This window comes from Taudactylus pleione, unplaced genomic scaffold (assembly GCF_031769625.1).
Source record: "Taudactylus pleione unplaced genomic scaffold, aTauple2 ptg000189l, whole genome shotgun sequence".
Classification (NCBI taxonomy): domain Eukaryota; kingdom Metazoa; phylum Chordata; class Amphibia; order Anura; family Myobatrachidae; genus Taudactylus; species Taudactylus pleione.
Genome location: NW_028284591.1, coordinates 10,648,751 through 10,665,008, shown reverse-complemented (window position 1 = coordinate 10,665,008; position 16,258 = coordinate 10,648,751). Strand labels below are relative to the sequence as shown.

The 16,258-nt window shown below is 43.0% G+C and overlaps 1 protein-coding gene across 3 annotated transcripts in view; it reads left to right on the top strand.

Moving 5' to 3' along the window:
• The first annotated feature begins 6,614 nt into the window (after positions 1–6,614).
• ARK2C (arkadia (RNF111) C-terminal like ring finger ubiquitin ligase 2C) overlaps positions 6,615–16,258 on the top strand; it is a 176,854-nt gene continuing 167,210 nt past the window's right edge. Inside the window, exons 1-2 of one of the 3 annotated variants that reach the window (XR_015878936.1) lie at positions 6,615–6,838; positions 9,514–11,072. Coding sequence is in view for 2 of the 3 variants with exons in the window: in XM_088476563.1 (XP_088332689.1) it covers positions 6,631–6,838 (208 nt within the window). In the remaining variant the exon portion in view is untranslated. Of the gene's footprint in view, positions 6,839–9,513; positions 11,073–16,258 lie in introns of those variants that run through there. The other 2 variants (XM_088476563.1, XM_088476564.1) reach the window with 2 other exon arrangements.

The following is a 16,258-nucleotide window of genomic DNA, read 5'->3' as shown; positions in this document are numbered from 1 at the left end:
TATCTTTCTCATATTAAACTTCAGTTAATTAGATTGGTCTCTGTGATTCTTATCGGATCTATTTTGCCTTTGGATTTGGCTAATCCAGGATACATATCAGTACTACAGGCTATTATTTGGGTAATGATACCTGAAACTTAATTGTAATCGCGTAGGGAGAACGGAAACTTCCTACTTGGAGTGTGTGTTGCTCCTGAAATCCAGTCCTTGGTGGCAGATATTTGACATTAATAGTGAGTGGGAGAGATAGTGGGGAGTGTAATAAATTTTGTAGACAGACCAGGTGTTTTGTTTTTTTCTTAACTCTGTGTCAGTCCCACATCACGCAAGCTCAAATGAGTGCTGATAATGACAGCGGTTAGAGATTGGAGTATCTTGGAAACGGGTCCGTGACAACTCCCTTTGGAATTACTTCTATCTCCCAACCCCATATTTAATGTAAAGATATAATGTAGAGATTATGGGGTATATTTACTAAAGTTAGAGTTTTTAAAAGTGAAGATGTTGGCTGTAGCAACCAATCAGGTTCTAGCTATTAACTTCTAGAAGGTGCTAGTTAAATGTTAAGTAGAATCTGATTGGTTGCTATGGGCTACATCTCCACTTCTAAAAACTCTCTCTTGAGTAAATAGTAGAATAAGGTGACAGGATTCAAAATGGGGGAGATGTACTAAGCTCTGGGAAGTGATAAAGTGGAGAGTGATAAACCAGCAGCCACTCAGCTCCCAACTGTCATGTTACAGGCTGTGTTTGAAAAATGACAGTTGGGAGCTGAGTGGCTGCTGGTTTATCACTCTCCAGTTTATTACTTCTCAGAGCTTAGTACATCTGGCCCAATGACTTTTCGTTGAGAATTCTATCGAGTCATGATTTGGAAATCGCAGGTAATTCCACTAACTCCAGTTTTTCTTTATTCGACTTTTACAATGGTTGCCCAGAGTTGGGTCTGTATACAATTAGGCTCTGCAATCTTCGCTAGCTCAGCAGTCGCACAGTATTACATTTCTAAAGCTGGGCAGCAGCGGATATTACATTTCTGAAGTTGTAAAGATTATAAATAAGTACAGTCAGGCTGACACCACCGGCTGCCCTCGTATAACCAGTGACAGACTGCGTTACAGCAGGGACAAATGTGGCAGAGCAGCTTGCAGGAACATGCTCCCAAGTTCTGCCATCTTTGAACAAAACATAGTGATCCATCTGGACAGATCTGTCCAGTTATCTGCATGCAATCGACACAGATTTCATCATTCGCGTCCCTCTCCCCGAATCTACGAGGCCACTCAACACGATTCTTTTCAGACTAGTAGATTGCTGCTAAATCTGTCCTCCTCCTAATCCTGTACATTAGCTGAGATACATATAACGATAAAAAGAAAATGTTAAAGGGAAATCACTACTGGAACTTGCATGATGTATAGGTGATCTTTTACTTATACCCCTTTTCCACCGGCCAAAATACCCGGGTTACTGCCGTGTCAACCCAGGTAGCGGCTCAGTGGAAAAGGCTCCTAGGAAAAAATCCCGGCATTTCTTCCCGGGTCTCGAGCAGGGTTTTACGCGGGTCAAACTCTGGTCAGGCTCAGTGGAAACGGCGACCCGTGTCCCGCATGGTGATTGGCTGTCATTTAGGAGGCTGTCTGTGTGACAGATGTCACTGGGGAGGGTTTTTACCCCATCCTCGCTTCATATGGGGAGGATGTAATCTCTCCCTGCCCGGTGACAGCTGTCACAGGCAGCCTCCCGCCTGACAGCCCGCCCCTCCCATGGTCTCCGACCCGATTCGCTCCGGTGTTCAGGGGAGAGCTGTAGTTTCCTGCGCTTGGTGATGACATCATCACCAAGTGCCGACACCACAATGGAAATGGGGTAAATCCCGGTTATGACCCGCCTTGGAACCTTATAGCTGGTTGATCTACTTTTTACATAACAAATGGCCACTAGATGGCGCTTCTTTTAAATCTATCATCAATCTTTTATCAATGAGGTGATTCAGCAGAGGTGACTGCAATAGTCAATTAAGGGCCTGATTCGGGAAGGATCGCAGTTGCTTATACGCACGCAACTGGCCGATTGTTGCGTACTGCGCATACGTATGCATCGCAGTGCGTGAACCGGCCATTGCACTCGGTACTGCGATCGCAGAGGACATGCAGACCCTTGGCAGAGTGATTGACAGGAAGTAGCATTTGCGGGTGGTGACGGGGGGGTGGTGGTCTGGCGAACGCAGATGTGCCAGTGCGTTGGGACAGCGTTGCATGGGCGTGCATAAAACATCCACTGTGACACCAGACGCAGCCTGAGGCCTCATAGCGTGCGCTGAAGTAAGCAATTCCTGAGTGAGGTCTGACCTGCCTTAACTGTGGGTCCGATGTTACCGATTAATTTGCTATAATATACGTTTAAGTATATATAAGTATATGGATGTGAGTAAGGGGAAGTGAGCGTCCTTATGGTAGGCTGCGATCGCAATGCGAATGCAATTATTTATATATCACCGCTGATAATAGTAGCGACGTTGCGTGCGTTTAAGCAGAATAGCGTTCCTTGCTGAATCCGGCTCTAAGTGAGAAGTTTTGGAGCAGAGACTTTTGTACCAGGTGCCAGGGCGAGTTTATGAGTCTGCTAACATAGGGCCCGATGTTGCACAGTATGAACTGGGTACACTACGGTCGGGCACAATATGAATTGGAAGAACTGTAATGTGTAATGTGGCCCATTATGAACTGGGGGCACCAGGGCCGTAACTAGGTATTTGAAAGCCGCATAGCAAATGTTTGCATGTTTGTAAGGGTCCCTATGTACAGATTTGTCAACATACATCTATCCTCCGTGTGCCACAAGTCGCTTTACACGAAACGCCTGAGCGCCATGCAACCCGGTAGCGCCGAGCATCTTTTCGTGCAACTTTTTTAACTTTAAACGCTTCTTATTCGCAAAGTGATGCGTATAGGACACACAAGCAGCTTCTGCTGATTAAAATGATATGTCAGTGGCTGTGAGACTGTAACGCAGCATTTCGCAGGCAGAAACACCGGCAGCCGAACACAGAATATAGGCATGTCACATATCATTTTATTTAACAGAAGCTGCTTGTGCATTCTGGCCCTCATTCAGAGCCACTCGCTAGCGGCAGTACGCTCGTTCCGAGCGATGTTCGCACATCTGCGCATGCGTACGGTTTTTAGTACGCATGCGCGAACCAGTCAGTGCGGCCGAAAATCATTTGTACGCAATGTAGCGAGTGCCTGCTATTTTGAGTGACAGAATGAGGCGTATGTGGGTGGTAACAGGGGAAGGTGCTTGTAAACGGGGGAGTGGAATTCGAACGCAGGCGTGCTTAAAGGTCAAAACGGGCGTTTTAAGGGAGTGCATAATTAATACAGCAGCGTCATTGACCACGTCACTTGTTTTTTTTTAACTCAGAACTGCTCGCAAAATAGCGGTTGAAAAAACCAACCACAAGAATAGCGAGCAGTTCATACGCTGTACGATGTACTCGATTAATCTAATAAATAGCGGACATGACGTATGGTGCGAGCGGCCAGGGGGCGTTTTTAACAAATAAACGAGCGTATGTTTTGCTCGCTCGTTCAGACTTAGAGGTGTGAACAGACTGCAATTTGCGAACGGATCATTTGAATAGCCACCCCTTGTTTTTGAACGAACTACCGCAAATAGCGAACGGCTCTGAATCAGGCCCTCTATTCGCATTGCTTTGTGAATAAGATGCATTTTAAGGGAAAAAGTCGCGCTACCGAGTCTTGTTTAACACGCAAGGAGGCTAGTGGACATGTGGACAATATGTGGACAATCTGTACCACCGAATGGTGAAAAGTGTATGTAACATGTAATTTTGTTAAGGAAGATGGGCCCCCTCAGCTCCGGGTACGATAGCGGCTGCACCCCTTGCACCTATGGTAGTCATGCCCATGGGGGGCACTGTAATGTGGCATAATATGAACTAGGGTCACCAATGTGACAAAATGAACTGGGGCACTGTAATGTAGCACAGTGTGAACTGGGGGCAATACAGTGTGACATAATATGAATTTGGGGTATTACAGTGTTACATAATATGAACTTGGGGTATTACAGTGTGGCATAATATGAACTTGTGGTATTACAGTGTGACATAATATGAACTTGGGATATTACAGTGTAACAATATGAACTGGCAGCACTACAATGTGGCATATGGACTGAGGGCCCTGTGTGGTGCAGTGTGAACTAGGGCACATCTTTGGTGCATAACATTAACTAGGACACTACTGTGGTTCAAAAAGTAACTAGGGCACTACTATGGGGCATAAAATGAACAACTGCTGCAGAGAGAGGTGTCTCTCTACAAGCATTGGGATGGGCTCCCCATCAATATGATGCTATGGGTCCCACAAAGTTCTGGCTACGCCCCTGACACAGCTGGTGCTACTCCGACACCAACATCTTTAGGACCAAGACCTAAAGTGGTCTAATATAGTTCAAAAAGCTGATACTGCAGTCATTTAAGCTGTTGTGACATCACTGGCCCCACCCCTGAGTATGAATCCACCAATCCACTCACTGCATTTCTGCAAATCAAGTCTGCCAAGCTGTCAGTCATCCCTCCTAACATGGCATTCCGTTGCAGAGTGGTGGAAGAAATCCTAATCGGTAGGGCTGGCTCGAGGCACATTCGACCAGTGCAGTTGAACAAGGGTGCCACCCCAATAGACGGCGCACCCCTCCCAACCATTCCCGATTTCAGCGGGACTTTCACGATTTTCTAGCATTGTCCCACTATTCCACATGTGGGGCGAAGTGTCCCGTAGGAGGTCGGGAGGTGCCGGCCCGGGAGAAGAGGAATGGGTGCCGCGCGAATGCGTGCGGCATCCATTCAGTGCAGGAAGTGGGCTGACGTAGTGCCATACGGGCACGCCCCCAAATAACGTAATTTAGGGGGCATGGCCTATGGAAATTAGGCCACACCCCAATTTTTGGACACATGCAGGTAACGGGTGCCTAAGTCCCGTTCTGCACAGGGCGCGGCTCCCCCTGGAGCCGGCCCTGCTAATGGGCATATTTAGTTAATTGTAAGAATTCAATTTATTTCACGTATCTTATTCAGCTCAATAAAGCACATTTTATATTTGCTTTATAATGTCAAGTATAGCCTTTACTTGCTCTTTAACTGGTGCCACATGGGGCACACAGCGACTTACAAAGTATATAAATCAGAAATAGTTCCCCCAACAATAGGGCTTAGGAGCTCATTCAGACCCGCTCGCTAGATGCGCTCGCTCGCTCCCTGCATATTCAAATCCAGCGCACGCCCAGCAAGGCAGGCGATCGCACGGCAAGGCATTAGCACCCCCACTATGTCTTGGCGTGCGATCACTTAGTGTATGCAGATGCCCATCCACCATTCTTAAGACGCCTACTTGCGTACGTCATCTCCTGGCTTGAAAAAATTGGTACCTCGAGCACCATCAAATGCGATCGCAGCGCTTAAGGTAGCCTATACCCTTCCTCAAGCACTGCGATCACTTCAGAGTGAAATCCCACCAAGTGACGTGTACTCTGACGCTGTCTTTTAATTATGCGCGCCTCTGAAACGGCTTTGAGACACTTATGAGCGCCTGCGTTCGCACCTCCACTCCCCCCATTCCCAGTGGTCAGCCCCTGTCACCACCCACAAACGGCTTCTCCTGTCACTCATTCTGCTGGGCAGTCTATGCGCAGCGAGCGAACGCATTCCCGATCTCTCGCATTGGTTCGCGCATTGCAATGCGTAGACATGCGCAGTTAGCGACTATCGGCCAGCTACGAGCATTCGCATCATAGCGAACGGGTCTGAATCAACTCCTTAGTGTCACTAGGCTGCAGCAATTTTACTAACTAGAAAAAGTAACTCATCACCACGAGGGAAAAACCTTATAGCCCTCCTGACCCTACAATAAAATAAGCAGCTGTCATGGACTTCAAAATTGTGTACAGCGGCGACTGGCGAGCCCCTACAGCCCACTTTTTGCTGACGATGCAATTCCTTTTGTTCAATAAAACTAATATCACATTATTTTTTGGGTTGTTTTTTTTTTTTCTTTCAAAAAAATAAATACAAATAAAGACTAGCTGTCAGTAAACGTTTTTTAAAAAATTCAGCAAAATTTAGGTTTTCTTATCTCTGGGAGGGCACTTACTAGGCACAATGACAATCTGCCAGCCCTGTGATTGACAGGTGTTCCCAAGAGTGTCTGCAGCAGCTCTGTCAGCTGTCCTGGCTCAGTAACCTCCCCCCTCCCTACCCTCCCTATACACACAGGGCACATGTCAGGACTTCTGATAATTGGGTCAAACTCACGTGCCCTACCCCTTCCCCCAATCGGTAAAGTAGCCTGGCACACAGCAGGGCATGATGCCACACAGCACCCAGCTCAGGGCCAGTGACTCTTTTTATTGTGTATGTGTCTCTCATTGATTAATAAGAAAAGGAGAAACCCCTGAAGCAAGCTGCCATGCTACCCCCAGACAGACTGCAAGTAGCCTGCCCTCCCCCAAGCCTGGCACTCATTGGCTGGCCCGCTTTGTCTTAGGGCTGGAAGATAGCTCTGTGCCCCCTCCCTTTGTGTCAGGCAGCTGCAGCACATTTGAATGTATATAGGGGAGGGTGGGGGTGGATTTGGAGGGACCACTTCCAATGAACCATCTGTCTCGCAGCCAGCAGTAGCAGCAGGCAGAGTGTCAGCTTTGGGATCAGCCTTCCAGCCAGCGGCAGCTATCGGCGCATTCTCTCCCAGCATGGTGCTAGTACACGTCGGTTACCTTGTTCTTCCAGTCTTCGGCTCTGTGCGGAACCGAGGTAGGTCTGGGGGCAGGCTGGTGGTGTGCCTGGCACGGGAGGGGAGGGGGCTGCGGCGTGGGTCAGCCACAGCCTGGAGAGGATTGCAACGTTCTGCTGGAGTCTATTCCTAATAATACAGGGTAGAACATTGCAATCCTGTGTATCCTGCTGCATGAGTACATTGTGTATATATACTGTACAAACACTCTATACAGAGATACATTGTATATATACTGTACATACATTCTATACAGAGATACATTGTATATATACTGTACATTTTATACAGAGATACATTGTATGTATACTGTACATACATTCTATACAGAGATACATTGTATATATTCCATACTCGGATACATTGTATATAAACATACATTCTATAGAGATACATTGTATATATACGTACATTCTAATTTATACAGATATACATTGTATATAAACATACATTTTTATACAGAGATACATTGTATATATTCTACACATGGATGCATTGTAGATATACATACATTCTGTACAGAGATAAATTGTATATAAGCATACATCATATACAGATATAAATTGGACATATACATACATTCTATACAGAGATACATTGTATATAAACATACATTCTGTAAAATATAGATTTTGTATTAACATACATTTTATACAGAAATACATTGTATATATTCTATACATGGATGCATTGTATATATATATAATATATATATATATATATATATACATTCTATACAGGTACATTGTATATATTATATATACATTGTATACAGATATACATTGTGTATATATATATAATATATACAGAGATACATATATACGTATATAAACATACACTGTATACATAGATGCATTGTATATATACATACATTATAAACATGGATACATTGTGTACAGTGATACATGCTATACATGGATACATTGTGCATAGTGATACATTCTATACATGTATACATTGTGTACAGTGATACATGGATACATTGTGTACAGTGATACATGCTATACATGGATACATTGTGTACAGTGATATATGGATACATTGTGTACAGTGATACATGCTATACATGGATACATTGTGTACAGTGATATATGCTATACATGGATACATTGTGTAGTTGTACATGGATACATTGTGTACAGTGATACATGCTATACATGGATACATTGTGTACAGTGATACATGCTATACATGGATACATTGTGTACAGTAATACATGGATACATTCTATACAGTGATACATGGATACATTGTGTACAGTAATACATTCTATACAGTGATACATGCTATACATGGATACATTGTGTACAGTGATACATGCTATACATGGATACATTGTGTACAGTGATATATGCTACACATGGATACATTGTGTACAGTAATACATTCTATACAGTGATACATGCTATACATGGATACATTGTGTACAGTGATACATGCTATACATGAATACATTGTGTACAGTGATATATGCTATACATGGATACATTGTGTACAGTAATACATGGATACATTCTATACAGTGATTCATGCCATACATTGTGTACAGTGATACATTCTATACATGGATACATTGTGTACAGTGATACATTCTATACATGGATACATTGTATATATAGCTAATGCTATAGGGGTTGCTCTATGCAGATCTTTCTGACTGTGCTGTCTAATTATATTAGTGGGTTTATACTATTGGCTCCTATCTCCTGGCCATCATCTTATTCCTAGCTGGAGATATCTGTCTTGTATACGGTTTTATTTAAGGCAGATCAGATCCTATTACTCTTTGTGAAAGCAGCCTCCCACCCCCCATTCTTCATTCCTTCCCTTCTCCCCATCATGACATCAGCTGCTGTTTCTGCTACCAAATTCTCCTGCAATAGGTGGCTACCCCTGGGGGGGGGGTTAGTTTAGGAAGGGGAAGTAGGCTAGTGGTTACACCATTACATACAGTAGGACTGTTGCTATGATCTATTAGATGCTGTAGTGTAATATTGCAGTTCTGATGGCATAGTTGACCCATTAATGTGAATGTGCAGACAGGACCAGACCCCCGTCCCCCTCCCATGCACATTGCTGCTGATCTTATACCTTTAGACATTGCAGAGTGGATTCATTTTGGACCAGCTGCATTTGCTGTAGTCTGTTTTGTCATTTTGTGGTAAATGTCACAGTATCACAACCTAAAGCAAATCTCAGCTAGAGACCAGTGTCAGTTAGGGGTATTGTGGAGCCAGCATGAGTGAGAATGTGGATTTGGGGGGGGGCGAGGGAGGTGTGTGTGTCTATGTGTGTGTGTGTAGTATGTGTGTGTTTGTGCCTGTTGAGATTTGACACTTCTGTCTTAGCTTAGATCACAGCAACGCATTTTAATACAGATCTGTCCTTCCTTTGCTGGGGAGGTCAGCAGATCATTGCATAATCATTTCCTGGCCTCTCCAGCCAGGACCGGCCGCTCATTGCTAATGATGATTCTAGTTTTGCTAAAAAAAAATAATATAAATATTATACGTACATACCAGTGTTATTATTGCACACACACACTCACTCACATATATAAAACCATTTGCCCACTAAAAAAGCATTGTCTATCTTGACTGTGAGATATAACATTTTGCATTTATCAATTGTTTTTTTTTTTTGTTTGTTTTTTTCTTTCTTTTTTTTTTTGTTTTTTTTTTCCTTCATTGTGTAGCACAGTGAATGAGCCAACGTGCTGCTCTGTGGTGTGGTCCCTCAGCCTCCTGCATTTACCTGTATTGTGAAACCCTCTTAACCATTTCCTGTTTCCATCTGAAGAAAACATTGGTCTTTATTTAAGCTGCAGTATCCCCTTCTCTCATGGCTGCACCCTTTGTTGACCAGAAAGGCTTACTTTGCGGGTAACCCTTGTGCTTGCATGCAAAAGGCAATTAGCCCCCACTTTTTTTTTTTTTTTGAATGCTTCAATTACACCATCTGGTCCGCTGTCTCATGTTTAGCAATCATTAAGCTGCTATTTTGCATTAGAATATATTTCTTTGTCGTTGTTTTTTCTTTTTTTTTTTGCAATTGCACTATTATGCCCACTAATAAATTTCCACTAATAGATATTTTTTCTGAAGCCGTACACCTATATTTTTTTGCAGAACCCTAGATCTTGAGTCAAGATAAATTGGCATTTATAGCTGCTTAATTTTGGGTACGACCCAGATAAAATAGCCCTGCAACAAGAGGATACTGAGGCTTTTCAAAATGAAATTCCTAAAAATCATATTTTTTCTTGTTAAAACTGTAGAGAATGTAACCCTTGGACCTCCTTGGTTTAATTTCTTTCTCTCGTCATAGTCTCATTGTAGTAACATAGACAACCTGGTCATTCAGTAGAGCTGTGTAGAAAATAACAGTCATTTCTTGTATCTTCATCTTGTTTAGCTAAGTACATTACACTGTAAATTTCTGTTAAGTGGATTTATTTTGCCATGGGGGAGGCGAGGCCTCGGTCTAAGCTATAGGGCGACAGCACAAAAATGACCGTATGCAAAGCCTAAAAGGAAACAGAGGGTGAATTTGGCTTCCCACCATACATTGCAACCACTGGGTCAATCTTTTGTCTGTTTTGGGGAATCTGGACATATCCTATGTGGCGATATAGGGGCCTATGTGCTAAGCCTTGGATGGAGATAAAGTACCGGCCAATCAGCTCCTAACTGTGTGCCTGTAACGTGACAGGAGCTGATTGGCCGTTATCTCCGTTGGGCTTAGTACATAAGTCCCATAGTATCTTGTTCCACATTATAGTCAATGGTCATTCTTCCACCATTCTAATCCCCTGAAGTGCTGTTCTCAGTTGATTTTTTTTTTTTTTTTGAAGCTTGTTGGCAAAATGGATTTCCATTTAACAGGGGTACTCTTTATTTTCTGCTGTGCTATAAAACCAACTACTTCCTGTTCTTATTTTGTGGGTAATACTCTGTATCTGACAGCCTTTAGCCGTGGGCCTTCCACCTTCTGTTATCCCATGTACTAGGACTAAAGCATGCTCTGTATAATTTTACATTACCTAGTTTCTGATGTAAATCTCTGTAGAGACATTGCCCTGCTGAAAATGTACTGTGCTTTTATACATCTACTCATTGTATGCCGCTTGTCCTGTTGTACCCCCCTCGGAACGCATGGTGGGCTTGCCTTCTGTATTGTGTGCATGAAATTGTTACACAGTATCACTAATACTAATACAAAAATCTTTCAATAAAGAAACTAGTTTTCCTATTATTAACCTAGTCTGGGTTTTCTCTTGCTGTTGCCCCATTTATTTGTACTCCTTTCTCTATTAGACTCTATATTCCCTCATATCACTATTTCCTTCCTGTGAGATCAGTGTGAATGCTTCGATAGTTCCTCGCCTACAGGATATTTGTATTGTATCAGAGCCTATTTTTTTTTATTTTTTATTTTTTTTATTTTATGTTGTGCACAATTAAAAAGATTTTTTATTTTTTTTATTAAATATGCTCATTCTCCTGCTGGTTCCCCTTGTTACAGAGACATTTTTCACATGTTTCACATCTTATATATTCTGTATAAAAGTGTTCAGCTAAATCAATATATCAATATATTCTGAATGGGTTATAGAATGAGATAGCTGTCAAATGAGGTGAACCCCATTGTCCACTGGTCAAACAATCACATAGACAGTGAGTGTCCACTTTTGTTCAGATATAAAGAGCACAAAAACAGAGGGTTCCGCATCACATGCATATGGTGGAGGCAGCCATTTTGGAAACATAGCCCATAGATTCACTGGAGCCATTGGCATCACTAGGATGTAATGGTCCCAAGTGATGTCACTGGCTCCTCGTGAAGCGATAGGCTGGAGAACTAGTGAGATCACTAGGATGTAAAGTTTCTTAGTGATATCATCAAACTACTGGTTAAATAATCGGCTGCAGGAACAGTGACATAACTAGGATCTACTGTTCCAGAGAGGTGTCATCAGCTCCTCATGAAGCTAACCAGTGACATCACTAGGATGTAATGTACACAGGTGATGACACAGATTTTCATGTAGTGATAGGCTGCAGAACCAATAACATCACTAGAATGTAATGTTCACAGGTGATGACACATCTTTTCATGTAGTAATGGGCTGCAGAACCAATGACATCACTGGAATATAATGTTCTTAAGTGATGGCATAGGCTCTTCATAAATAGATATGCTGCAGAATCAGTGACATCACTATGATTCAATGTTCCAGAGTGATGTCACTGACTCCTCATGAAGCGATAGGCTGCAGACCCAGTGACATCACTAGGACGTAATGTTCCTGAATTATGTCACCGGGTCTAGGTGAAGTGATAGGTTGCAGAACCAATGACATCACTAGGATGGAATGTTCGCAAGTAATGTCACCGGCTACTGATGAAACAATAGGCTGCAGAACCAGTGACATCACTAGGATGTCATATTTCCGTGTGATGTCACCAGCTTCTCATGAAGTGACCGGCTGCAGATCCATTGACATCACCAGAATGTAATATTCCAGAGTGATGTCACCGGCTCCTCATGAAGCAATAGCCTGCAGAACCAGTCACATCACTAGAATATAGTGTTCCCAAGCGATGTCACTGGCTCCTGGTGAAGTGATAGGTTGCAGAACCAGTGACATCACTAGGATTTAATGTTCCCGAGAGATGTCACCAGCTTCTCATGAAGCTAAAGGCTGGAGAACCAGTAACATGACTAGGATGTAATATTTCTGAGTGATGTCACCAGCTTCTCATGAAGTGACACAAAAGAAACACAGTAATATACTGTAGAAGCGCTGAACAGGGCACAAAAGTAACAAATGAACAAATATAAATACCAAACGTAGAGCAGCTGTATAAAAAGAGGGTAGTCAGTCCTCAAAAGTAGTGAAAAAAATGGAAAAATAACAGCGCTCACTTTAAGTAAAAGAAATTACTGATTTAATAACGCATGCAAAGTATATTAGCAATACATATTAATATTAATAAAATGTATAAGGATATACATAAAAACAATCCAATCCACCAATCACATCGGTGTCTTATAGCAGTGCTGATAGGCTTCCGCAAGAGTTTGGTCCCCTGGGCAGAGGTTCGGCAGGCTGAATAAACACGCTGTTTAGACCATAAGCTGGCACTCTTTTGGTGGATGGGTGGCATGAAAAAGCAGTCAAAACTGACGCGTTTCGCTGTGTTGTACCCACAGCTTTATCAAAGGTGATTTGATAAAGCTGTGGGTACAACACAGCGACACGCTGTGTTGTGCCAGCATATGGTCTAAACAGCGTGTTTACTCAGCCTGCCGAACCTCTGCCCAGGGGACCAAACTCTTGCGGAAGCCTATCAGCACTGCTAATTAGGACCCCTCAATTCAAGTGGACATTGGATTTGGTAATTATGAGAATGGACTGATTTTCAGAACTTTACATGCTCAGTACCATTGGATCACTATCTATTGGATTACCATTTAAGCCTCCCAGCATCTATAAGACACCGATGTGATTGGTGGATTGGATTGTTTTTATGTATATCCTTATACATTTTATTAATATTAATATGCATTGCTAATATACTTTGCATGCTTTATTGAATCAGTCATTTCTTTTACTTAAAGTGAGCGCTGTTATTTTTCAATTTTTCTCATGAAGTCACAGACTGCAGAACAATTGACTTCACCATAATGTAATGTTCCGGAATTATGTCACAGGCTCCTCGTGAAGTGACAGGTTGCAGAACCAGTTACATCACCAGAATGTAATTTTCCAGAGTGATGTAACCGGCTCCTCGTAAAGAGATAGGCTGCATTACCAGTGAAATCACTAGGATTCAATGTTCCAGAGTGATGTCACTGTCTTCTCATGAAGTGATAGCCTGCAGAACCAGTGACATCACCAGAATGTAATGTTCCAGAGTGATGTCACCGGCTCCTCGTGAAGACATAGGCTACAGAATCAGTGAAATCACTAGGATTCAATGTTTCAGAGTGATGTCACTGTCTCCTCATGAAGTGATAGCCTGCAGAACCAGTGACATCACTAGAACATAGTGTTCCCAAGTGATGTTGCCGGCTCCTGGTGAAGTGATAGGTTGCAGAACCAGTGACATCACTAGAATGGAATGTTCACATGTTCAAGTAGTGCCTGCCTCTACAAAGGGGTTCTTTCTTTGTGTTTGTTGCGGCCCATACAATAAAACAACCCAAGTGTTGACATCACTAAGAGTGATGTCATCGGCTTCTTATGAAGCAATAAAGCTGCAGAACCAGTGATGTCACTAGGATCTAATGTCCCTGAGAGACGTCAAAGGCTCCTTGTAAGTGATAGACTGCAGAACCAGTGATAACACCAGGATATTATGTTCTCTAGTGATGTCACTGGTTCTGCAGCCTATCACATCACCAGGAGCCGGTGAAATCACTCGGGAACATTACGTCCTTGTGATGTCACTGTCTCTGCAGCATATCACTTTTCTATGATCTGGTGACATCACTGGGGAACATTATACCCTAGACCCTAGTGATGTCACTGGTTCTGCAGCCTAACGCTTCATGAGAAGCCTATGATAATACAAGGGAACAATGAGGTGAGGTGAGGTAAATAGCTGGGGAGGCACCGGCTAGTATTAGCCAGATTTACACACACACATTATATATATATATATATATATATATATATGAACCCGAGGAGTCATGTGGGCATTATACAAAGGTGCAGCAGTATATAGTGCTGGAAATTTGGTATGTTTTGATCAAGGATGTGCGGAAAAGGTAGACAGGGGCGGCAGTGCCTCACCTTCCATACACTTTTTACTCCAGAGTTTCGACTATAGAAATGTTTAGAACAATACATAGAGGATATTTATAATATTTTCTTTACATTTTATTATAATTTTTATAGTCAAAACTCTGAAGTATACCTAAGCTCTGCCCATACTTGCCTACCCTCCCGATTTGGTCGGGAGCCTCCCGAAAATCGGGTGCCGCTCCCAACCTCCCGGGAAGGCAGGCAAGTCTCCCGGCAGCTGCCGACCCCTCCTGCCCCCCACCGCAATGACAGGAAAATCCTCGGCAGCGGGGGGCCTGTAATATCGGCAGCGTGTAGCGGGGGCGGGGCCAATATGACGCGATCATGTGGCTCCGCCCCCGCTCCACCCACAAACTTTTGTAGTCTGGCCGGCCCCCACCCCCATTTGCTGGCCACGCCCCCCAGTCAAGCCGATCTGGCTGCTCCCTCCCGGAAGGGGTAGCCAGATAGTCGGCAAGCATGGCTCTGCCTCACCTGACCGCAAATCACTGCTAGGGAACATTACTCAAACTAAATGGTCTCGAGTGATGTCACTGACTCGTGGTGAATCTTTCGGCTGCAGAACTAGTGACATCACTAGGATGTAATGTTCTCCAGAGATCTCACCAGATCTTAGAAAAGCGATATTCTTACAGAGACAGTGACATCACATGAAATGCACTGGTGTCACTAGTTATTAGCTAACTGATGTGCTGAACGTTCATGGATCATACTGCTCCACAATATGGCTACCTCCGCTGTGTGTTGTTAGAGGATGCTCCTCCTTACCGTATTCACCCATGAGGTATAGAATAATGTATAACCTTATAGACACACACCGCATGCTACAGGGATATTACTAGAACACACATAATAATATAATTAATTCTATACAGTTTTAAATCTGTTCACAACATTTGAACATAAAACAGTCTAAAATATAGTTGTGGTTTACTTCAGTCAGATTTTAAAGTGTAATAAAACATCTTTTGTGTCCATATTATTAAAAGTTGTTTCTCAAAATACAGTAAAAAAAAAAAATAATATCCAGTAATATATACTAACGGCACCATGAAATGAGCTTTATTTCATCATTCTGAAAGCACATTGAACAAAGCACCCTTTCTACACACATGTAACATGATCTGAAAATGTGTTTGCATCAGGCTTTAGCTGCTAATATGTAGTATGTATTTTAGAGGCCTGTTTCCTGTGTCTCTGACCCTCTCTGCATTATGACATGTGCATCCCCCGGGTGTAAACAGTGTACACAGCCCTCCCCCCCTTAATACTTCACTCTCTTCGGTCTAATCTGGATTTGCAGGCTAAGCTCTTAGCTGAGACATATGCACCCACACACATGCACACGTGTTAGTGGAGGGAGGACGTGCTTCGCCTTGCATGAATGAAAAAACATGCATGTCTTATGAGGCTGCTCATTTCAATGTGGTTTTAATTTGTCACAATTCTTTTATTCTCTTCACTTCCATTTAAAAAAAACCCATAATAATAAAAACACACAGTCACACACACACACACACAGTCACACAGTCACACACACACACACACACACACACACACACACACACACACACGGGTCTATTTACTAAGCAGTGTTAGGAGACAGAGTGAAAAGTGATAAGGTGCC